General features: G+C 35.7%; 1 protein-coding gene and 1 long non-coding RNA gene across 6 annotated transcripts in view; both read left to right on the top strand.

The window, feature by feature from the left end:
- The window catches only part of ERR (estrogen-related receptor), a 29,439-nt gene extending 14,511 nt beyond the window's left edge, over positions 1 to 14,928 (top strand). For all 5 annotated transcript variants that reach the window (XM_089706321.1, XM_089706320.1, XM_089706318.1 and 2 more), the window contains 7 exons: positions 3,704 to 3,832; positions 7,501 to 7,743; positions 8,811 to 9,029; positions 11,736 to 11,921; positions 12,818 to 12,976; positions 13,510 to 13,682; positions 14,728 to 14,928. In XM_089706321.1, the coding sequence (XP_089562447.1) occupies positions 3,710 to 3,832; positions 7,501 to 7,743; positions 8,811 to 9,029; positions 11,736 to 11,921; positions 12,818 to 12,976; positions 13,510 to 13,682; positions 14,728 to 14,890 (1,266 nt within the window). In that variant the 5' untranslated portion in view covers positions 3,704 to 3,709 and the 3' untranslated portion in view covers positions 14,891 to 14,928. The remainder of the gene's footprint in view (positions 1 to 3,703; positions 3,833 to 7,500; positions 7,744 to 8,810; positions 9,030 to 11,735; positions 11,922 to 12,817; positions 12,977 to 13,509; positions 13,683 to 14,727) is intronic.
- A 273-nt stretch (positions 14,929 to 15,201) lies between these two features.
- On the top strand, positions 15,202 to 19,163 carry LOC149480254 (uncharacterized). The gene is made up of 2 exons (XR_016316984.1): positions 15,202 to 16,661; positions 17,485 to 19,163. It is a non-coding gene; the product is annotated as an uncharacterized LOC149480254 (long non-coding RNA).
- The last annotated feature ends 6,482 nt before the right edge of the window (positions 19,164 to 25,645 follow it).

Genomic DNA, 25,645 nt, shown 5'->3' with positions numbered 1-25,645 from the left:
GCCAAAGTGTAAAAAGTGTGCTAAATCACGTTGTCCTTGGTCAGGTCCAATAGACGGTCAATTTTTAGCCGTTCATTGGTATTTGGCTGACAAAAAAGTAGCCCAGGCGGGCGGGTGGCCTTGAATTCGATAAAATCGCGTAAGCATGCGATTTTCGGTGTGTTGAGGCGCGAATAGATATTCATAATAACAAGCGCGCCAGTTCATCGACCGTGTGTCCGTGGAGTCACCTTGGAGGTTCGTAGATAAATGGCAATTCGTTATTCGGCTACGCGGACCGCGGTGGCCTCGCCGCTCGGCTCACGCGGCCCGGCTCAACGGCGCTAGTGTTGGGATAGGCTTGCTGTAAACATTACGGCTCTGCGCTTGATGACTTGACAAATCGCTCTTATGTTTTTAGGATGGCCTTGAATGTGTACATGTGCGATGCGAAGCGGTGGAAGGCTTGATCTTGTTTTGATCAGCAGATGTTAGATGTTAAGATTTTGACGACTCCTAATTGATACTATCAAATATTTTTATTTCTATAGGATATAAATATAAAAAGGGTTCCATAAGTTTCATATAAAAACTTTTATCCAAGATTTCATATCTTGGATATATAAATAGAATATCTGCAGTTTTCTTTCAACCCCAAATACGAAAATATTAAATACTAGCTGTGCCCGCGACTTCGTTCGCGTGGAATAGTGACTGCATAGTAGTTACTAATTAACACACAATTATTGAGTAAACACGTCTTGAAACACGTACTACTAAACAACTAAATTATAAGTACTTACAGATTATTTTACAGTTAAGAAATAAAATAAATAATAACACAAAATAACTGTTAGTAAAATTTATTACTAAACTGAGCTAAAAAAACTTAGGTACAAAAGAGTTCAAAATTTCCAGGGTATGGCTATCCTCCCGCTCCCATATCCTTCTACTTTCACAGACTTTCAACTTTTCCCTTTCACCCCTAGTAAATGGCAGAACCGATTTTGATGTAAACCATGTCTAATTGTACCTATATGTACACGTCATATCCTTTCGTTTGGTGCTCCATTTGGATTATTTATCCCCACTATATCACCCCTAAGGTGCCCTATATGTAATAAACAGATGAACCGATTTTGATAAAACATGACTAATTGTAATTCAGACGTCAATTGATATGCCATGCCGCTTGAGTATATTATTTGACCACATTCGATTATTCATTCCCACTTTTACCGCTATAATCCAATAAATGGATGAACCGATTTTGATTAAATACCTAGATGCCTCATTATACTAATTCTCACGTCATGTCATGCCCTTTCATTTGATATGCCACTGTCAAATATACCCAATTTGACAAAATTCATTTTTTTATTCCCACTTTTATACCTATATCCAATAAATGGATGAACCAATTTTGATAAAATATGTGTTATTGTACTTTACACGTCATGTCTTTCATTAGATACGTCACTTGAGTATATTTGATAAAATTCATTTATTTATTCCTACTTTTACCCCTATATAAAATAAATGGATGAACCGATTTTGATAAAATTTGACTAATTGTTTCTGACAGGTCGTCTATTTTCATTTGATACCTATATCACTTGGGTATAACTGACAACATTCATTTTTTCCATTCCCACTTTTACCCCTATATATAATAAATGGATGAACCGATTTTGATACACTATACCTAAGAACAACTAATGTAACAAAAAAAAACGCATCTAATTCGTTTTACCCGTTAGCGAGCTACGGTTGCACAGACGGACACGCAAACACACATAGCGGACGTAACACCCCTCTTTTTGCGTTGGGGGTTAAAAATATAATACCTACGACATAATTTAAAAGACATTTTATGTAGAAAATTTACCTAGAAGTAACCATAATGCTATTTGTGCAGGTTTAAGACTTATGAGCAAAAATCGAAATAAAGGTCCTTTGATCCCCCCTCAGCTAAACCCCCCCCCCACCCCACGGTACTTTCGATATGATCATCTGGACATGTCAAGGAATAACTTTAGCGTATAATTATTTACGTAATAAAGTTATTCATGTATAGAATGCCTTAGCAAATGTTCGCCGTGATTACTTAAATGGTCATAACTTTTTTATTTATGAACCGATTGACATGAAATAAACACTAAATGTTAAGTGAAGCTTACCACAATATATTAGTGAAAACCGCATCTAAATCGGATAAGCCGTTTCTGAGATTAGCGTGCACGAACATACAGACAAACAGACAAACAGACAAACAGACAAAAATTTTTTTAACTACAGTTTTGGGTTCAGGATCGATTTAATAATAACACCTGCTAAGTTTTTTTTTTATATTTTCATTGTACAGACATCACTTTTCTACGATTTTATTATATGTATTGATGATTGCCTACAGTCATAATTCTATGTTATTTTCGTTATTCATACTGGAACTTTCGAGAATCTGTTGAGTTGTGACCATCCTTAGATGTAGGTATCCATTTGGAAGAGTAACCAGGAAAATTTTCCGTTTTAGCTTTACATTAATAAATTATAACAAGGAAGTCACATAAGTGTGAATAGTAATATTGAGCCAGTGTTGCGTAATTTGTGTTTGTGTGTTTGTCAGTATATTTAACCACTTGTGGCCCGATCGCTCTCCGAAAGATAGCTATTATTTTAATAATCTTATTATTGCACCGGTTGCGTCACGAGAATTTTTATCACAACCCGGCAATGTCATTGGGTCGATGAACTTAAATCCTTGGCTGCGTAAAAGATAATAATTTTATTTTCGACTATTTGCTATCTGAATAATAAAATTATGACCTAACTTGCAAATAATGTGACCTATTTTATACATATTTAACTTTTATTGTACTTTCTTCATGAAACGTTTGTGTGAGAGCGTGAAACAATTATATGACGATAATCGTGCTATGTACACGGCAGTTTTTCAAGGCGATTTAGTAGTATTTTTCAAGCTAAAAATAAATAGATGACGCTTTCGTTTGCAGCTGAAAAAAGGGAAATTATACTTTGAATTTGAGCAACTACTTCCTGCGTTTGATGGATTCTGAGATTTTCTTTTGTTGTTTTTTATGCTCTCCGGTTTCGTATGGAATTTAAACAGGTAATATGAAGGATTAGGATGAAGCGTTTAAGGTTGTAATCGGAAATTCCAGGAATGTAATTAGATAGTCTTTTATGAAACAAAAGATTATTCGGAATATTATTAACGTTTGTGGTATCCAATCTCTCTTTTGGGCTTATCTTTATTCATATAAGCGTTTATTGATCGTTAGAATTTATTTGTTTACCGTATTCGGATATAATATAATATTTTAATATAAAATATTATTATATAAATTGTCCACCAGGTTGTCTGGAAGAGATCGCTGTCTGAGCGATAAGACCGCCTGTTGTGCTCTTTTATTAACTAATGTATTGTGTCCTTATTTGTACTTTTCTCTGTGGTGCACAATAAAATATTTTGTTTGTTTGTTTGTTTAATAAGATCCTATGATGTGTATTATTTTAATATTATACTACATATTTCGCCTGCGGCTTAGAGGACGCGAAGCTTGCATATTTATTTCTATTTTAATTGCATCTAGGGGATGTTCAGTTTCACCTACTTATGTGTTTCTGGACCAATGAATGACGAAATAGCGAAACGAAATTTCAAGTATCCTGACTGATATTGACGTCTACCCTCTTATTCCAGGTGCAAATGATGTCAGCAGTGAGTGGTGAGCCCCTACTGCGACGTGTCAAACAAGAGGCTGAACCGCCACCGCAGTACTCGCCTCCGGAACAGCAGCCCAGACCGATGCCAATGATGCAGCCGTGTGACGTAAGCAATAGGGTTTTAAATGGCCTGTAATATGTTTGGAGTGTTCCTAACGGGCCCTTGTCACAATGGGCAGCGTTGGCCCAACAAATCGTCGATGTTTGATGCAATTACGGCGATTATGAATAAACATCTACAATGACGGCCGATCATAGACATTTATTGTCGAGCCAATTTAATAGGCAACATTTGACGTCTATCAATTTTATCTTCGAAGAGAGGTAACCTGCTTAAAAACATCGATTAAAGTGAATTAATCGATACGGATTTGAAACATTTGTCAATCGAATTTATTAATTTATATGATGATTTTTATTCACAAGTAATCAATGTATTCGATTCTAGATGTCAAATTCGATTTTTAGAGTAACATCTCTGTTATTTAAAAAGAAAAAAGGTTTATTGACACAAAATTGTAGCGACGTCAGTTCTTCAATTGAGAAATTGTTTATTATGTTTAGAATTAGTCCATTGAATGAATCCTTCCAAGGGGGGTCTAGAGTGCGTGAGTTAGTAACGTAAGATGTTTCTTCGGAAACATGTCAAGAGTCCCTAGGTAATAAACATACTAAAACCCCGGGCCACTAGGAGGAGCCCCGGAGTGGGGGGAGGGGGGAAATGGGTCCATTTTTTCATTTTTCGTTTAAATCTCAAAAACGGTACATGTTAGAGAAAAACTTTTAAGGAAAAGTTGAAAGGCCATAGAATTATCTACAAGTTGTACCTCAATCATTTTTTCCTATATCCTACCGTTTCTGAGTTATACGCAGTAAAACATGATTTTGGCTCAAACAATTTCCACATCAATCGATCAAAAAATATTTCTTTCTTCCAAAAAACTCAAATGTGCAACTTGTGACCAGTACTGATAGATTGCTCTTAATTAGGTCTATAATTGGTAAAATAAACACATTCCTCCATGGAAGCCTTTAGGAGGAATCGATTGTCAAAATATTATATTAGGGCAGTTTGAGTTACTGAACTTGATCTTTTTATTTTTTTCTTCCAAAAAACTCAAAAGTGCAACTTGTGACCGGTACAGATAGATTGCTCATAATTAGGTCTATCATTTCTAAAAATACCAGATTCCACCACGGAGGCGTTTACGGGGAATTGAATTTTATCAGGGTAGTAACGATACATGAACTTTTTATTTTTTTTCTTCCAAAAAGCTCAAAAGTGCATTTTGTGACCGGTACAGATAGATTGCTCATAATTAGGTCTATCATTGATAAAAATACCAGATTCCACCATGGAGGCGTTTACGGGGAATTGAATTTTATTAGGGTAGTTAGTTAAAAAGTTCATGTATCGTAACTACCCTAATAAAATTCAATACCTCCTAAACGCCTCCATGGTGGAATCTGGTTTTTTTTATCAATGATAGACCTAATTATGAGCAATCTATCTGTACCGGTCATAAGTTGCACTTTTGAGTTTTTTTGGAAGAAAAAAAATAAAAAGTTCAAGCATCGTATCTACCCTAATAAAATTCAATTCCCCGTAAACGCCTCCGTGGTGGAATCTAGTATTTTTATCAATGATAGACCTTATTATGAGCAATCTATCTGTACCGGTTACAAGTTGCACTTTTGAGTTTTTTGGAAGAAAAAAATAAAAAGATCAAGTTCAGTAACTCAAACTACCCTAATATAGTATTTTGACAATCGATTCCTCCTAAAGGCTTCCATGGAGGAATGTGTTTATTTTACCAATTATAGACCTAATTAAGAGCAATCTATCAGTACCGGTCACAAGTTGCACTTTTGAGTTTTTTGGAAGAAAAAAATAAAAAGATCAAGTTCAGTAACTCAAACTACCCTAATATAGTATTTTGACAATCGATTCCTCCTAAAGGCTTCCATGGAGGAATGTGTTTATTTTACCAATTATAGACCTAATTAAGAGCAATCTATCAGTATCGGTCACAAGTTGCACTTTTGAGTTTTTTTGGAGAAAAAAAATAAAAAGTTCAAGTATCGTAACTACCCTAATAAAATTAAATTCCCCGTAAACGCCTCCGTGGTGGAATCTGGTATTTTTATCAATGATAGACCCAATTATGAGCAATCTATCTGTACCGGTCACAAGTTGCACTTATGAGTTTTTTGGAAGAAAAAAATAAAAAGATCAAGTTCAGTAACTCAAACTACCATAATATAATATTTTGACAATCGATTCCTCCTAAAGGCTTCCATGGAGGAATGTGTTTATTTTACCAATTATAGACCTAATTAAGAGCAATCTATCAGTACCGGTCACAAGTTGCACTTTTGAGTTTTTTGGAAGAAAGAAATATTTTTTGATCGATTGATGTGGAAATTGTTTGAGCCAAAATCATGTTTTACTGCGTATAACTCAGAAACGGTAGGATATAGGAAAAAATGATTCAGGTACAACTTGTAGATAATTCTATGGCCTTTCAACTTTTCCTTGAAAGTTTTTCTCTAACATGTACCGTTTTTGAGATTTAAGCGAAAAATGAAAAAATGGACTCATTTCCCCCCTCCCCCCACTCCGGGGCTCCTCCTAGTGGCCCGGGGTTTTAGTATGTTTATTACCTAGGGACTCTTGACATGTTTCCGAAGAAACATCTTACGTTACTAACACACGCACTCTAGAACTTTTTATTCAATGGACTAAATGGTTTATCAGTAAAATGAAATCTTAAAATTACTTGTATCGGTCATTATTATTATAAATATGTAATCGTAATTGAAAAAAGTTAAGCAAATGTGCAGATCTAACAAAACGAAATATCATGTTATTCTATGTCGTCGTTACTAGGTTACGTTTTTGAATTTTGTTGAACTGTCAAATGTTGCCTATTAAAATGGCTCTACTATAGGCTCTCTATACTATCGTGATTGCCTCTACTCGCCCAGCGCTGCCAATTGTGAAGATGGCCCATAATATTGTGAACTTTCAAGGGCGGTAACGATCATAGTTCAAGTGGTGTGATGAAAATATATTTTCTAATGCCTTTCTCTTTGAAATATATGGTGGGCGGGATGTGGAAAATGAGCTTTAGGTATTTATTGAGCGGTAGAATTTGTTCATGATTAGTTTACGTTTTCTCTATAAATAGTTAGTAATTTGTTTTGTCGCTGATTATAAATATATTTGTATTTATGGAACTATACCATAACATAAATCAACAATAGCAAAAATATCAGCATTTCTTCTTTTGCGTACTGGATGATATAACTAGACTTGCGTGCTTCTAAGTAGTAAATACTAATTTTAAAATGTGACATGAACCATTTATCAATTTTATAATCAACATAAACTTTCCAATTTTTCAACCTTTACATGGAAATTGTGTTTAAACTTTTCTTTAATTCTTTTAATAATTTTTAACATACGTTTAAAAATAAGCTATGGATTTTCTGAATGTCAGTGTATTGCTGACTTTTATTACAAGTAGGTATAAGAATAATAATGGTTTATTAAAATCTCATTTTCACAAAAACAATGCAACGTATTTCCTCAGATAGCAATCTAGACAGACATTTAACTTAGTCCAGAAAACATTTTCGGTTTAAACTTTATTATCTTGTTTGAACAGCCATTGAATATGGTGTTAAGTCGACTCTATTCATAGTGCACGATTAAAAAGTTGTTTACAATATAGCTTGATATAAGACAAGAACGACAACTTTCTTCCACAGTTAGATATAGAGCCGAAGGAGGAGATAAAGTTCTGCGTGTCCCCCGGCGAGGGAAGCCTCGTGGGGAACGCCAGCCCAGAGCAACAGCACTGTTCCTCCACCACAGCCGCTGCTGCGAGTGGGGCTAGAGACGATGACGCACCACGAAGAGTTTGTCTCGTATGTGGTGACGTGGCATCGGGCTTCCACTATGGAGTCGCTAGTTGTGAAGCGTGCAAGGCTTTCTTCAAACGGACCATACAGGTTAGAGCCCGTCCTACCCAAAAGGGTTTAAGTGTGTGCGTAGTTGCGTGCGTGTGTGCGTGCGTGTGTGTGTACGTGCGTGCGTGTTTTCTCTATATAAGTGATAAATTTAAGAAATCGAGATGATGTTTATATTTTATTAATTATTATTGACATAGGCCTTATAAAGAATAAAACATTTTTTACATTATAGTCTAATCAGTAATAGGGTAAAGGGTATCGGTGAAAGATATTCAAAGGTTAACAACTTTTACTCGTTTTGAATCAATATACGTTTGAGTTTGATATTAACTTTGTATTAATTTTTTCATTAAAAACTAGAATCATATTCAGTTTAAGAAGATAATGCACTCAACATTTTGACAGTTTCTTGTATGATATCAGTTTAATGTATATTGTATGTGGTCGGGCTATTAATATACTTCGCAACTGTTTTAATTTATTTAATGTTAAACTTGATTCTGTCAAAATAAATACGCCACTGATTGCGGGCGGAGCGTAATGTCTCGTAATACGCGACCCTGAAAGTTTGACCAAGTTCAGTTTAAACTCTGTGTTGTTTTAAGATATTTACGTAACGAGTTGAACGCTTTTAGATATGAAGATTTTGTTATTGTTTTAGTATTCAGATTTTTATACCGATTCTAGTTTGGATACAAGGAAAAATTAAAAGTGCATTCATTTTCCTTATCTTTGAAAATACATTTATGTAACTAATAGTTTGGGATTTTTAAGGTTTCTCCGTGTTAGTGCTTAATGCTGTAGTAACTTAAATTATTTTGGGATGATTAATGATTTTTGAATAATTGAAGAAATCCTTTGAGTAACAATTGTATATTTTATTCCATTTCCAGATTAACATTTTTTTTATCGATTGTTTATTTCAATTGACAACGCTGTATACTTATACTTTTTGGTACCCAGATTTTCAGTTCTTTTTTCTTTATCGATTGTTATTTGCAATTGTCAACGCTGTATTAATGTGTGAAAATACTTTTTGGTACCCAGATTTTCATTTCTTTTTTTTATCGATTGTTTATTTTAATTGACAACGCTTTTGGTACCAGGGCAACATAGAGTACACGTGTCCCGCGTCCAACGAGTGCGAGATCAACAAGCGGCGCCGCAAAGCGTGTCAAGCGTGCCGGTTCCGCAAGTGCCTGCGCACGGGCATGCTGCGTGAGGGCGTGCGGCTGGACCGCGTGCGTGGGGGCAGGCAGAAGTACCGCCGGGCGCCGGATCAGCCCGCACCCGTGCATCCGCGCCCGCAGCTCGACGATATCAAGGTGAGCGTGCTGGGTGATCAGCTGGATGCTGTGTAACGTGGCCAGAAGTGTCCTGGAACTGTTGTGTGTACTAGTCGTGCTAATCCCGCAAGTGCCTGCGCACGGGCACGCTGCGTGAGGGCGTGCGGCTGGACCGCGTGCGTGGGGGCCGGCAGAAGTACCGCCGGGCGCCGGATCAGCCCGCACCCGTGCACCCGCGCCCGCAGCTCGACGATATTAAGGTGAGCGTGCTGGGTGATCAGCTGGGTGCTGTGTAACGTGGCCAGAAGTGCCAATTGTACTGCACTAAAGTATGCCAGTAGGCAATTCGTGCTGGGTAGCCGGTTGGATGAAGTGTAATGTAGCCAATAGTGCCCTGATTCTGTCGTGTGTGCCAATCATGCTAGAACCGAAAGTGCCCGCGCCCGCGCACCCGCGCCCGCAGCTCGATGATATCAAGGTGAGCGTGCTGGGTGATCAGCTGGGTGCTGTGTAACGTGGCCAGAAGTGCCAATTTTACTTCTCTATAGTATGCAAGTCATGCCAATTCGTGCTGGGTAGCCGGTTGGATGAAATGTAATGTAGCCAATAGTGCCCTGGTACTGCCGTGTGTGCTAGTCGTTACAATTCCGCAAGTGACTGCGCACGGGCATGCTACGCGAGGTAAGAGATAAGATGGCGCCGTAAAGTGTGCTTGGCGTGCCGCTCCCGCACTTGACTACGCACTCCTAATTCGATATTATTATGTAGGACATTTATTTAGTTTTTGTATTTTTCCTTATATAATATGTAATATATGAAATAACACACGGGAGGCCGGGTTAAATATTAGTTTGAATGTAATAAGAATGTATTGCGATTCTACACAACTGCCTAATTGATGTAGACAGTTGATAACAAATCACAGTAAGTCAACGACTATTAACAAAGTGAGGGTAGTTGGGTCAAACGTCGTATAAACAACGTCTGAGCCCAAATAAATCGATGCTTCGACCACACTTAAATAAAAATATCTCCAGCTCTGGAAGTTGTCTTTAAATTCAAAATTTACTCGATAAAACATTAAAGCTAACAAACGCACGCTGCATAAATTCTTAAAAACAATTTTTTGATTGAATTTATTATATTATTGATTATTGATGATAATTCCCTCCTTTTGTAGACGCTCAATGTAATTTTAATACGTTTTATTTGTCACAAATTGATAGCTACTTCCTACTAGAATTTAACAAATGTGATATTTTAGGCGATTAGTGTGTTTAGAGCCAATTTAGTCAACTATTTCAGGGTCACATATTTATAGATATTAGAGAGCTGTTGTTACAATACATATTGCACGTGGCCGTCATATTGGGGATATTCTTGACCTTTTTTGATTGAGTATAACGGATTCTGCGACTATTCTTTATTCATGAATAGACAATGAAATAAAAAACAAAACTATTTTCATCGTAAAGTAATTTTTATATGACATTATTAATACCAAAATCGTAATTCCTTGTCTTTTTATGAAAAAATGTTCGCAGAAGTATCCATTATATTCGACCAAAAATATCAAAGATACAATATGAAGGACAATGAACTTTCTAATAAAAATATATTATGTAATTACATTTTCTATTTGTATGTACATGTTTATAAATAGAAATAAATATTTTTTATGGAACGAAGTTTCTCATCGCGCGTTGCGAAAGGGGCTAGACAGAATTTACACAAAAAGTACATAGTAACGACACTTTTGCTATAGTTGTAAGGCGTGTGCGTGTTTCTTTGTCTGTTTCTATCTCTCTTTAGTAGAGAGAAGACATTTATTTTGTAACTTCGTTCCATCCGGGTGCCCCTTGACACCTCTCAAGTGTTTTTGTTTTCTAAAAAACATCCATATTGCTTGACAAAACTTAAAAAAATGTACAGAAATGGTCTGGTTACTGTTTTATTATATGTATAGACTACTCGTAATTAATTTTCAGGACTATTTACTCTTGTAAAAATGACGAGGCAGACAAAAAGATATATAGATATTTACACATAAGATTTTTATTTAAACAAATGCGTGCGTGTGTGTGGCCAAGTGTTATGTCTTTCCGTATTAGGTTAGGTTAGTTATGTTTAACTTTTTTTTATGCTTTATCATATAAACTGCAAACATAACACAAAATAAAAACATAATAATGCAGTTAAAATAACTCTAACACAAATTACTTTTACGAATACCTATTTTTGATTATAGTAATTTAAAATGGTTATCAGTATGTTGATTTTTTATGTCCTTGAAGCGGAAAATATATTTGGAAAAGTGTCATTTCCTGTATCCTAAAATTATATAGTTTTAGAAGTGGTATCAGTAGTTGCCTTATGGTTACCAGCTTTTAAAACATCCTATTTACTAACTAACATTTCTCAACATGACAGAGTTCAATTCTCACCGTATTTTATGTAGAAGTTAGATAACAGGATACTTTGGCGTGACCCAAACCTAAATTTTGTATACAGGGTGTTAAAAAGTTTTTATTGTCATTTTACGCATTAGGTTAAGTACTTTCGATATCAATTTATAGTTTTTTGATATATGCAATAGTTACGGAATAATCGCCTGTGCACACTTAACAATTACACCCTGTAAGTATACAGGATGTAATCGTTAAGTGAAACAACAAAAGCTAAAATGAGTAAATTTTAGCTTTTAATGTTATCTGTAGCATATTATACATATATCCATATTTCCAGGTGCTAGAGGCGCTATCGTCCTACGAGCCAGAACTATTATCATGTGCAGCACCCCCCGCGGGTGTGACGGACCCCACAGCAAGGACACTGGCCCTATTGGCAGAACTATATGATCGGGAGTTAGTAGGCGTTATTGGTTGGGCCAAACAGATACCCGGCTTCACTGAGTTGACGTTGAATGATCAGGTGAGTAGAGTTGAGAATTTTTGATTTCAGTTTGAGGAAAAAGGAAGGAGGAAGAATGACTGGTACTTGGATAATCTTTTTTGTTGTAAGAACATTTTTTTTTTGTTAATCTTGCAGTTATTAGGGAGTATCTAGGGATTTTTTGTAATGCGTTTCTGTTTTTACTTTTATATGATTTTTTAATACAATTTAATGAATGACTAAAGTTGGACAATATGTTTTACCGTTAAAGTGGTTTTTGTTAAAGTTGTAGGCATTAGTTACTATCCAGGGACTTTTTAAATTTTGTGTCTGTTTTTAAGTTAAAATTTTTATATTTTTTTATTTAAGTTATGTGCAGTGCTTATCATTATCTTCCAAATAATAGGATTGCGAGCTTGATAGAACAACTACAGCTTGCAACATGATTCGTTAGAGAAAACGGTATATGTCTAGTTTCAGTGTTATACTCCGATGTTACCAACTCACGAGCCGCACAGTATTCTGTTATGTACAATAAAAAAAAAATTAAGTACCCATAAGGTATACTGCTTTATGTGTGGTTTATCGTGTTGATGGTAATAATTATTATTTTGAAGTGAAAACTTCTTTAGCGGCGTTAAGCACTTTTTCTGTAATGGGTATAAAATCTTAAACTCGCGTCAGGACACGTGACCTGATCGAAAAAGCGTAAGACGGATACCATTCCAAAATATCAAACATGCTCAACATTAATAATCAAGTTTTCACTTCTGCCGGCACTCTCGGAGTGCAACCCGTCTTTTTTTATTTAATTATAAGGTATGCAGTATGTTTCAATAGAAGATACTCTAGCTTGCAATATGACTCGTTAGAGAACACGTAGCTTTCGCAAAGTTCTCCAAGGAGCATTAGAGTAACCAAACATGTGTACATAGATGCGGCTACTCCAAAGCACATGGGCGGAGATGCTCAGCCTGATGCTGGCGTACCGCTCGCTGGCGGGCGGCGCGCCGCTGCGTCTGCGCTTTGCTGCCGACCTCGCGATAGACGAGGCGCAGGCTAGGGAGTTGGGTGCACATGATCTGTACCAGCAGGTATGGTTATATTTGTTACAAGTAGATAAAATATGGTTGTTGTACCTTTTGTTTTGTTTGAACTCAAAAATCGAATTTTTTTAAACTACCCTCATTTTAAGATTTTGATGTTTAAGTATATATTATGGCGGGTTTCACAGTTTTTGGTTATGTTTTGTTTTAGGTTATGTGTAAATTAAAATGGCAAATAATTTATGTTACTTATTAAATAATAATCTATTAGGGACAGTAACAGCAAGCGGTAAAACCGATTCTCAAACTTATGAAACGATTGTTAATATGATGCAAGCGGTAAAACCTAAACTTAGGATACGATTATTATTTTTTTAAGCATTGCATAGCTTCAATCGCGGGCCTTTTGCGCGGGGACCGAATCCAGAAATTTAGTAACGAAAAACCTCACGCTCCCCACTCCGACGGGCGTGGAGGTGTGGCTTGAAGGCATGCTATGCAATAGCTTTACCGCGGCAGTCCCCGAGTGCCACACGTCTTTTTTTCTTCTTTTTTCTTTTAATGTGTATGTATGTGCGCAGATAGCGGGCGTGTCGCGGCGGCTGGAGCGCGCGGCGGCGCTGCGCGAGGAGTGCTACCTGCTGAAGGCGCTGGCGCTGGCCAACAGCGAGGCGCGCATCGACGAGCACGCGGCGCTGCGCCGCTTCCGCGACACCATACTGCAAGCGCTCAACGACGCTGTTAGCGCGCTCAGGTAACGAATATAATCACTCTGTATAACCAAATCGAAATAATACTTTACAGTTCCTAAGTCTCTTACCTACAATTGTCGTGCTCATCGACGCGGTCTCTGCACTCAGGCAACACCTAAAACCATTATGTATATGGGTGTTTTTGGTCCCTTGTAGCATATGCAGGGGACTATTTATTAACATAATAAATTAAAACTACATTCTGTAAAGTCTGTCACTTTCACACAAACCAAAAAAATCAACTGTATTTGCAAATAAAATTTTAAATACACACTGTTTTCTAACACGAGTTAGAGTCAATCGTCTCAAACCATTTTTTTGTTACATTGATTGGTTTTAATTAATAAGTTTATTCAAATTTTTTTAATAACATAAACAATATTTATTTGTTACATTGATTGGTTTTAATTTATAAGTAATAATAGGCAGAATATTTGCAAATTGTATGACTCACTATACTCGGATTTTTAATTAGATAAAGTAAACTGACAGCAGCTAATGTCACTTTGTAAAATAATGTTGCCACATTTAAAGTAATAGTGAGGAATTAATTTCTCATTCAATCAGATGAATGAACAATGACTGAATAGTTCATCATTTCAAACTATAAAATAACATTATTTCTAATTATAATATATAAAGCTACATAAGATATAAGTTACTAGTAGAGTGTAATTATAATCATTTTTTTATTTTTATTGTTACGCTGTTTACGTTATTGTTTTTGTAATTTTTTCGTTAATTGTAACTAATTACGTTGTGTTTGTTGTCATTGTTGTGTTTATTTGATGTTATATTGTTACAAACTAAATATTCACTAGACGATCGATTCAATTTCATTCATTCCCAATTTTCAATCATTCACTTTGTGACAACGCTATTTTTATTTCATCAAAAACTGACAACACAGAAAACGTCAGTTTACTTTATCTAATTAAAAATCCGAGTATAGCCACCCCGCGTTGCCGCGCTTGTCGCACGGATTTTGTTCGTGGTGTCCTCTTTATAATAATACCTCAATGTAATTATCATATATCTCACACACAGGCCGTGCAACGCGAACGGCGCTCTCCAACAACTCCTACTAGTACTACCAGCGCTCCGGCTCGCAGATGTGGCAGTACGCCGCTTTTGGGCCGCCGTGCACAGGGACCGACGTGCGCCCATGAACAAACTGTTCGTGGAGATGCTTGAGGCGTGTCTGCGGTAGAGGTGCTCGTGATTTGTGGACTGGATGGGGATATAAGAAAAAGATAATATAGTGATTTGTGGACTGGATGGGGATAGAAGAAAAAAAATAGTGATTTGTGGACTGGATGGGGTAGGAATAGTGAGATGTGGACCGAAGGGGAAAGAACTAGTGAGATGTGGACCTAAGGGAATAGTGGACAGGGATAGAAGAAAAAGATATAGTGATTTGTGGACCGGATGGGGATAGGAATAGTGAGATGTGGACCTAAGGGGATAGTGAGACGTAGACTGGAAGCGACAAAGTTAGAGAGACACGATGTGGATTGAACGGATGGGGACAGCTCGACGGGAATAGAGTAACTGAAACCCTTTGCGATCCGGACAGGTTTAGAGCGGAGAAATGCAAGAATCGGCTTCATAGAGCATTTCGCAGCGTTTGCGGATTAACTCTTTCTGCAGAAATGTGAATTTGTGGATGAACAATGCTAGGGAACATAATATAATGTATATATGTGGGACATTATCGTGTGCCGTGCACGGTCTGCAAGCCCTTAACTCATACTGGAAGGTTATGTGCCCGAACCCAGACATGTTCCCGTCTTGAAGCAAGTCACTTTGGTTTTTACAGAATATAGGTCCAGTCTTTATATTATGTTGCAATGAGTTGTCAGCGTGCTGTGAAGCTGTTGGGTTGACAACAAAGTGAAGATTATTTGCCTGAACACTGTGATTCAGCCTCCAACCCACACTTTTAAAAATATGTGTCAGCGGAAACAAGATGGTAGACTATAATGGGATTGTGTTATAAAGGTTGTGTACAAGATTTAAGACTTGCATTTCTACAGCTCGTAGGAAAGAGTGTGAACTATGGCTTAAAGTGTTAAAGTTTTGTTCTGGGGTGGGGGGTGGGGGCAAAAATGTAAAAATACTTTGTCTAAAGTCTGTCTCGGTCCGCGGCTGATGGTGTAAAAATTTTTAGACTTTGAATGTGTATACATAGGTCGGGAGACGGTAAATAATGTTAAGTATTGTTTACAGTTTTGAGTAGAATATAAGGTAATTAACAATGGCTGAAAATGTAAATGAACAAACTAACTGAACTCTATCACTTAATTTGAAGATGTGACACCTTTTATAATAGTTCCCATTTGTTTATTTATTATCTGTATACTTAATGGGATATGGAAAAAAAAAGATGAATTACAGATATATTTTTTTTCGTTTACATTTTCTGCCCATGTTAAAAATTCAGAATAAATGTGTGCGTCAGGTCACTACTTTATAACTTTTAAGCTTTTTGTTTCAATAATTTAATACTGATGATTTTTGAATCTACAAATTATATTTAATGTTTTGACTTTTCCTTTATTAAAACTTTGACATGAAACATAAAAGTTATAAAGAAGGATCTAGAAGCTTCTTTCTGTATAAATTTGTGTTGTGGAATGCGGAGACGCGATATAGTTAATGAAATATTATTGCATTTATCACATTGGTTTTGTTAAACTTTTAAAACAGTATCTTTTTCATTATTATAGTCCATCACTTGTGTATTTTTATCAATAACATAAACAATAATGATCATGCAATTAGTATATTAATGCAAACATCACATTTTATTTTTATGATTTATGAATAAATAGTTGTAGTTATATGTATAAAAAAACCTTGTTTATGTTTTAATTGATAATTAGTTTCAATGAAAAACAATGGATTATGTTCGGTGCGGACGTGAATTTATGTTACAGACTTGAGTCTGATATAATGGCTGTGAAGACACGATCAAAATTGTAAAAAAAAAATACTTTCTAGCTTAGATTAAGGATTGGTCTCCGCGCGCGCGCTACGACTAGATACCGCTCCACCTAAAAACAATAGCTCCGTGAGTGTGGCAACTCAGTTCTGTAGTGTGTGTAAGGCAATTTGTAAGTACGCTAGTGTGCTGTGTGTGTGAAGAATTGTACTGCCAGCTACATAAATGCGAAATGGGCTATCTTGGAAAGAAGTTTGAAAAATATTTTTATTTCATTTTGGCCTTGCCGGGAATCGAACCCATGAACATGCGACTCAAATCCACTTGCGATGCCACTATACTATCACAAAGGTTGTTTAAAAGTAAAAAAGCTGTAATAAAAAAATAACATATATATTAGTCAGTCACCTTGTTTAAGGTTAAACAGAAATAAATTATTGTTATTATCATTTTTTTATATATATGCGTTAGTAATAGTATTGAAAAAAAAAACATTATGAATAAAATAAGTTCAAATTAAAAGTGTTTTTGGGATATGCAGTACGGCAACACTAAATGGCGTCGTATTTTCGTAAACAACATTTTCAAAGTACAGGTGAAATATCGAATAATACGATTATTCCTAATGGTACGTGATCCCAGTGTCTTTCTTATTATTTGTTGTATTTTTTTAAACAGTTTTATGGCACAAACGGGCATTTTACTTCAGGTTTTGTCCAAAATCTTTAGAAACTATCGGTACGCCCTCTCCACACAATGCTTGTGACACGACTGGCTTGGGTACGCCGAATTCGGCGTACTATTAGTTGCCGCATTTTTCGAGTACGCCGGCGGTATCTAGTCATAGCGCGCGCGCGGAGACCAATCCATAATCTAAGCTTTTTAGGTTATATTTGGCGGGAAAATAGATATCGCGTCCCCGCGCCGTTAATGTACAAAATGGACGGATTTAGTACAAAACTTGTTACTATTTTTGTATAATATTAAAAATATACGTAGTTTTACTTGCGGTGAGGATATGAGATTAAATGAGGTCGGAGAAAGAATCCAATATGGCTAGTTTTAAATTTTTGTTATCGCTTGCTGAATATTGTTTCGGTTTGTAATTGTCGCGTTTTTTTTTCGTTACAAAACAACAATCTAGTTAACATTATGTTGTAAGCATTTATTTTTAATTTTCCTTGCATTCTCTCTTCGACCGTGAAGTCAGGAAGAATACAAGTTGTTTTCGGCGGTGAAAGCCGGTTTCTATCAATTTTTAAACTGGCATTGAAATCACATAGTGGTTTTCATTTCCCTATCTATATTTCTGATAGATCTCCTGATATTTACATAACGATTCATAGATTTATTTAAAGATGAACTATTTTTACAGCTGTTCCACGTGTATGATATATATGTCCTTGTATTCAGATACTATATTTTTAATGGATTATAAATGTTATATGACGTAAAAAATATCTATTATTCCTACTACATAATATGTGTACATATAAATGTTATGTATTTAAAATAGATATATGGGCAGTGGAACAGTATTATATACAATAAAATACCTCAGTAATCTGTTACCATACACAAGTGTCATTTAAAAATGTAAAAAATACCGCGAACAGTCAATATAGGATCTGAGTGTCGCTTTATTTTGTAGTTTAAGTATTTTTATCGAACAGTTTTGATGGTGACATTTGGTTACGATGATAAATTTATATACAAATCATTGTTTCTAGAGAGGTAATATTATGATTTTATTTGAAAAAAAATCAAGAAGCTTATATCTAATACGCTGGAGATTTCAGCTTGAACATTAACTTGTAACAAGAAAATATGACCTTGAATGACGCCTGTATGTTCATACTGAAATCTCCAGTGTATTAGATATAAGCTTCTTGAAAAAAATTAAACCGCTCTAGTATTTGTCAAATGGTGGAATCAAAAAGTACAAAAACAATCACTGTATTTTAGAATTACAGTACATAAATTAAGGACGAACCCATTTGACAGATTTTTGAGCGGTAAAAAAAAAATATAACCGTAAAAACATAGTTGGTACGGTGGGTTTATTTCCAGTGAATGTTATATAAAGCGTCCTTTAGTTATTCTTATGTTAAGAATATTTGATATATTTATAGATAGTATGTAAGTTCTCGCTGGTGCGATACAGGCGGGTGTGATACTTGTACAAAGTGTGCGATGTGCCAGATTAGCTTTTAAGTTTTATCTTTTTCTTTTCAATTTAATCTGTGGTCGTTCGGAATTTGATGGCGTTTTTTCATAAAACGAAACAACGAAATGCATTGTGTATATTGAATATTCATTCCAAGGATTACAGATTAAATATTTATTAGTAGGTGGACTTGTGTCTTATTTTTGTAATGAATGAAGTATGTTTGTTTAAACAATGTAATTTAATGGTGTTGTGGAACTCATGGGCGGCTGTGGTCACTTATTCGATCGATGACCCGCTTCTCGTGTGCCTCCAAAATGTTATCAGGTGATATGGGCCTGGAGAAATGTGAAATAAATTATAAAATTATTATCTTTGTGTTTTCTTTACTATGGTGCTAACCGTACATAATGACCTAAATGATCCAAATCTTGCCATGAAAATTGGTGGAAAATTGAAACAATAGTATTTTGCACGCAATCATGTTTAGTCGCAAATTAACATAATATGTTTGTTCAATTGTCATTTTCAATATTCTACCAACGTATATTCTCTTTATTAAAAAAAGACGTGTGGCACTCGGGGACTGCCGCGGTAAAGCTATTGCATGCCTTCAAGCCACACCTCCGTGTCCGTCGGAGTGGGGAGGTTTTTTCGTTACGGAATTTCTCGATTCGGTCCCCGCGCTCAAGGCCCGCGATAGAAGCTATGCAATAGCTTAAAACTAAATCCAGACTAATTTATTCAAATTAATTTCATAGAAAATAGCCATGAATACTTACGACAGACATACTGAGTGTTTATAAATGAAACCAATTTGATAAAAAATAGCTCATCTGGTCATTAGATGGGTGAAGTTCGACCTGCTACAGGCTACTATCTCCTTTACTCATCTATGATATAGAAGGATCTATAAACTCTTAGTCTTCTATGTATAGTTTAAAAAAAAAGCGATAAATCAGTGGTTCCCTTCAAATAATCAAAAAAAAGGTCACCCACCCAATCCAACCGTTATTTTTTAACCTCCATTTTTGTTATTTCCGATTATAGCGGCAAAAGAAAAACACAATTTAAAAAAAATTCCAGTCTCCATTTATGTGATACAGCCCGTGCTTGATGGGCAGACGATATTAAATAAATACATATAGGTTAAAAGGGCCCCCAAACCCCGATAAAAAAAATAGGCGATAATTTGAAAAAAAAAATCTGTAGTTTTCGAAAAACAAATTGATGAAAAATCGCATACCTACTTCAATAACTTTTGCTAACATGTAAAAGGATGTTTGCATGTTGATTTTCAACTTATAGAAAATAAATCTTATTTATTGAAACTATTTGGTTATTTAATATACTATTATATGCCGTGGCCATATCGTAGATTTGCTCATTTCATGAAATGATTAATCATTACACGAAATGGTCGCATAACGCATTTCATGAAATGGTTAATTGTCTATTGGCCACAACATGATGTGGTTTGAGCAGATCAATGATAAGAAATCGTTTCTCGATATGGGCAACTAAACGCGCGGTTCTTTCACGAAATGATCAAAATAAAAAAGTGTGTGCGTGTAACCTTTACGCGCGATTGAAGTAAAACTTCTTTGGCGTTGACGACATATATCACTGAAATGATTAAATATTAACTTAAATAAATAAATATTATATTATAATTTAATTATATTTATTATTCATGTGCTTTACAAAGATTATTTAAATGTTATATTAATATTATTCATTCGAAACAGGTAATTGAATGTCATCATAATTTCTTACGTACGAAATTATAGGTTTGTGGTAACTATAATGTGAAACATAAATTTTACTCTCTAAATTTGCTACTTTTCTTGAAAATACAGCATCTATCGTTGTACCGAAACGCGTTGTTGAATGAAGTCGAGAAGTATTCATAGATAAATCAAATTTTTCTTCTAAAAAATCAATTAACGGCTGAGATTCCTGAGAGCGAAAATTAACATTAAAATCTCCAGTTAGAATCATCGGTAATTCATGATAATTACTATTTAAAAGTCGAGAACCTTCAATTGTGAAGTGAAGTAATTGCTGATGAATAAATTTTATGATATTTGTCAGGCTAGTATTTGTAGAAATATAAATAACAACGATAATCACAGGTTGGTCATTCGTATTAACACATCGAACCAAGGCGATGTCACCAATTTGTGAAACCTCATCGGAAATTTGTGATAATATAGTTGGTGAAATATTTTGAATTGGTGTTACATTGTTCAGTGTATCTGTAGATGAATGATATACAGCTACTCCACCAGCAGTTGAGTTGGGTCGTTTGTATTGGGTAACGCAATAAAAATTTTCAATAAGAATTTGTTCGTCATTTTTCATCCAAGTTTCGGAAAATAACAGCAATGTGGACCTTTTTAATACTTTATCATTCAGATCAGAAACATGAGCACGTAAACTTTGGCAGTTGAAGGAAAATAGTGTAATGTTACTCTCATTTACAAGGTTATATAATTCTTCCTGTTGTGTTATTAGGCGAGAATTTGAAAGTCTTTCAAATTCACACTGTAAATCAACTATTCCCCCTGGACGCTTTCTTCCATGATAAAATTTGTTGTCATCGGTGTTTGAGACAATGAACAATCCATTTATATCAGTTACTCGTGATAATGCTACATATAACAGCTGCTGACTGTGACTTTTATTGTATTCATAAACGCTTTGATCAAAAGTACCACCTTGAGACTTATGTATTGTAAGCGCACAAGCAGATACTAATGGAAAGTGATTTCTCTTTGCAAATATTGTCTTATTTCTATTCATTGGTACAGATGACGATCTTCGTAAAATTGGGACTGCTGTTCTACTAATGTTTAGAGTTTGAATATGATGGGCAGCTTTTTTCCTAATTTTCTCTCCTATCTTACCAGGAAACTCAAGCCATAAGCGTATGATGTTATCACTGTCATCACGTTCAATATACACTAACTTTCCAACACAACCGTTGGCTAAGCCATCAGATACATCAATATTGGTTGTAATAATGTAAAATTTGTTAAGAACTATTATGATTTCATAAGGCGATCCTCCTGTATCAATAACTGACATTTTATGAAATTGTTGGCGTACATATGCTTCTTGTTCAACTGAATGACAACCTATATACATATCTGTTGCTATGGATACTACTTTGTCTTCAGCAATATTTAAAATAGATTGATTATAATCCGCAACATGTTTATTTTTATTTTTAATTTACTTATTTTAAAAGTAATAAATAAACAAGTATATTTAGAGATTTTCAAAAAATTTTGCAATTTAAAATAATGTTTTTAAAACTGTTGAATTTTTCATTCACTTTGCTATTCACAATTGATCCGTTTGAAAATTTGAAAATAAATAATCCTAATTGATTATGATATTTGCCACTAGCTGGCGTATAAGTCAAGAAGCGTGTAGTATATGACATATACTTACAACCAATCAGAATTATTATTTTTAAATGGCGGAAACTACGCAGACTATAGTAAGCGTTACTTCCGTCAGAAAATAAATCTGAGTTACTCCCTAGTCGCGCCTAAAGAAGTTTTACTTCAATTATTTGATCATATCGTAAAGTAGTTACATTAATCATTGGTAGAGGCGCTGCAAGCGCTGTGTTTATGTGTGGAGATGGCGGCCGCTGGCGAAAATTTTATTATTCGCAGTTAACAACTTCATAATTCGTTTGCTCGTTCGTTTAATTAAAATATGAAGAAAGTCATACAGGGCCGGACCGTGAACTCTTGGGGCCCTGGGCTGTAACTACCCAGGGGCCCTTTTTTATGGAAATGTTCATATTAGTTTCATACTTACTTTCGCAATTTTGTTATTTTAACATAATCAAATTTTATTTTAAATCGTTTCATTAGTTCAGGAGTCTATCGCGGACAAACAAAGTGACACGTATTTTTTTATACATAATATAGAGATAATAAAAATATAATAAAATAATGTTATTTAATTGATTATAAATTAGTAAAAGAATCTGACAGATTATGTATGAGACAGTTATGTTATTTAAATAATAATTTAGCTAAGTAATTTAGAAATCAACCTTTCTGCATTTTTGTGCTGCAAATTCTTTTATTTGGTCATCACATTGCAAGTCTTTTGTAAGATCACAATTTATGGAAAGAAGTGATAAATTATTTAGCCGATTATCGATTGTTGTCCTATATTAATTATTTTCTACATATGACATCTTGGAGAAGGAGCGTTCTGCTTCACAGCTAGTGATTAAAAAAAATCTTTAAAATGGTGAAGCAGTTAACACGAACACGAACACGAACACGAACACGAACATCGAACATCGAACATCGAACATCGAACATCGAACATCGAACATCGAACATCGAACATCGAACATCGAACATCGAACATCGAACATCGAACATCGAACATCGAACATCGAACATCGAACATCGAACATCGAACAAATTGGAACAACGAACAACGAACAACGAACAACGAACAACGAACAACGAACAACGAACAACGAACAACGAACAACGAACAACGAACAACGAACAACGAACAACGAACAACGAACAACGAACAACGAACAACGAACAACGAACAACGAACAACGAACAACGAACAACGAACAACGAACAACGAACAACGAACAACGAACAACGAACAACGAACAACGAACAACGAACAACGAACAACGAACAACGAACAACGAACAACGAACAACGAACAACGAACAACGAACAACGAACAACGAACAACGAACAACGAACAACGAACAACGAACAACGAACAACGAACAACGAACAACGAACAACGAACAACGAACAACGAACAACGAACAACGAACAACGAACAACGAACAACGAACAACGAACAACGAACAACGAACAACGAACAACGAACAACGAACAACGAACAACGAACAACGAACAACGAACAACGAACAACGAACAACGAACAACGAACAACGAACAACGAACAACGAACAACGAACATCGAACATCGAACATCGAACATCGAACATCGAACATCGAACATCGAACATCGAACATCGAACATCGAACAAATTGGAACAACGAACAACGAACAACGAACAACGAACAACGAACAACGAACAACGAACAACGAACAACGAACAACGAACAACGAACAACGAACAACGAACAACGAACAACGAACAACGAACAACGAACAACGAACAACGAACAACGAACAACGAACAACGAACAACGAACAACGAACAACGAACAACGAACAACGAACAACGAACAACGAACAACGAACAACGAACAACGAACAACGAACAACGAACAACGAACAACGAACAACGAACAACGAACAACGAACAACGAGCAACGAGCAACGAACAACGAACAACGAACAACGAACAACGAACAACGAACAACGAACAACGAACAACGAACAACGAACAACGAACAACGAACAACGAACAACGAACAACGAACAACGAACAACGAACAACGAACAACGAACAACGAACAACGAACAACGAACAACGAACAACGAACAACGAACAACGAACAACGAACAACGAACAACGAACAACGAACAACGAACAACGAACAACGAACAACGAACAACGAACATCGAACATCGAACATCGAACATCGAACATCGAACACGAACACGAACACGAACACGAATACGAACACGAACACGAACACAATCAAATTAAAATTCAAATTCAAACTCAAATTTTTATTCAAATTCAAATACAAATTCAAATCCAAATTCACGAACACGAACACGAACACGACCACGAACACGAACACGAACACGAACACGAACACGAACACAATCAAATTCAAATTCAAATTCAAACTCAAATTCAAATTTTTATTCAAATTCAAATTCAAATTCAATCAAGTTCAAATTCAAATACAAATTCAAATCCAAATTCACGAACACGAACACGACCACGAACACGAACACGAACACGAACACGAACACGAACACAATCAAATTCAAATTCAAATTCAAACTCAAATTCAAATTCAAATTTTTATTCAAATTCAAATTCAAATTCAAACTCAAATTCAAGTTCAAATTCAAATACAAATTCAAATCCAAATTCACGAACACGAACACGAACACGAACACGAACACGAACACGAACACGAACACGAACACGAACAACGAACAACGAACAACGAACAACGAACAACGAACAACGAACAACGAACAACGAACAACGAACAACGAACAACGAACAACGAACAACGAACAACGAACAACGAACAACGAACAACGAACAACGAACAACGAACAACGAACAACGAACAACGAACAACGAACAACGAACAACGAACAACGAACAACGAACAACGAACAACGAACAACGAACAACGAACAACGAACAACGAACAACGAACAACGAACAACGAACAACGAACAACGAACAACGAACAACGAACAACGAACAACGAACATCGAACATCGAACATCGAACATCGAACATCGAACATCGAACATCGAACATCGAACATCGAACATCGAACATCGAACATCGAACATCGAACATCGAACATCGAACATCGAACATCGAACATCGAACATCGAACATCGAACATCGAACATCGAACATCGAACATCGAACATCGAACATCGAACATCGAACATCGAACATCGAACATCGAACATCGAACATCGAACATCGAACATCGAACATCGAACATCGAACATCGAACATCGAACATCGAACATCGAACATCGAACAACGAACAACGAACAACGAACAACGAACAACGAACAACGAACAACGAACAACGAACAACGAACAACGAACAACGAACAACGAACAACGAACAACGAACAACGAACAACGAACAACGAAC

This window comes from Colias philodice, chromosome 18 (assembly GCF_061535455.1).
Source record: "Colias philodice isolate Cphi_HAF_F1 chromosome 18, ilColPhil1 Martin Lab GWU primary, whole genome shotgun sequence".
NCBI classification, from domain to species: Eukaryota; Metazoa; Arthropoda; class Insecta; order Lepidoptera; family Pieridae; genus Colias; species Colias philodice.
The sequence above is the reverse complement of the archived record's forward strand: the minus strand, read 5'-3'. Positions and strand labels throughout refer to the sequence as shown.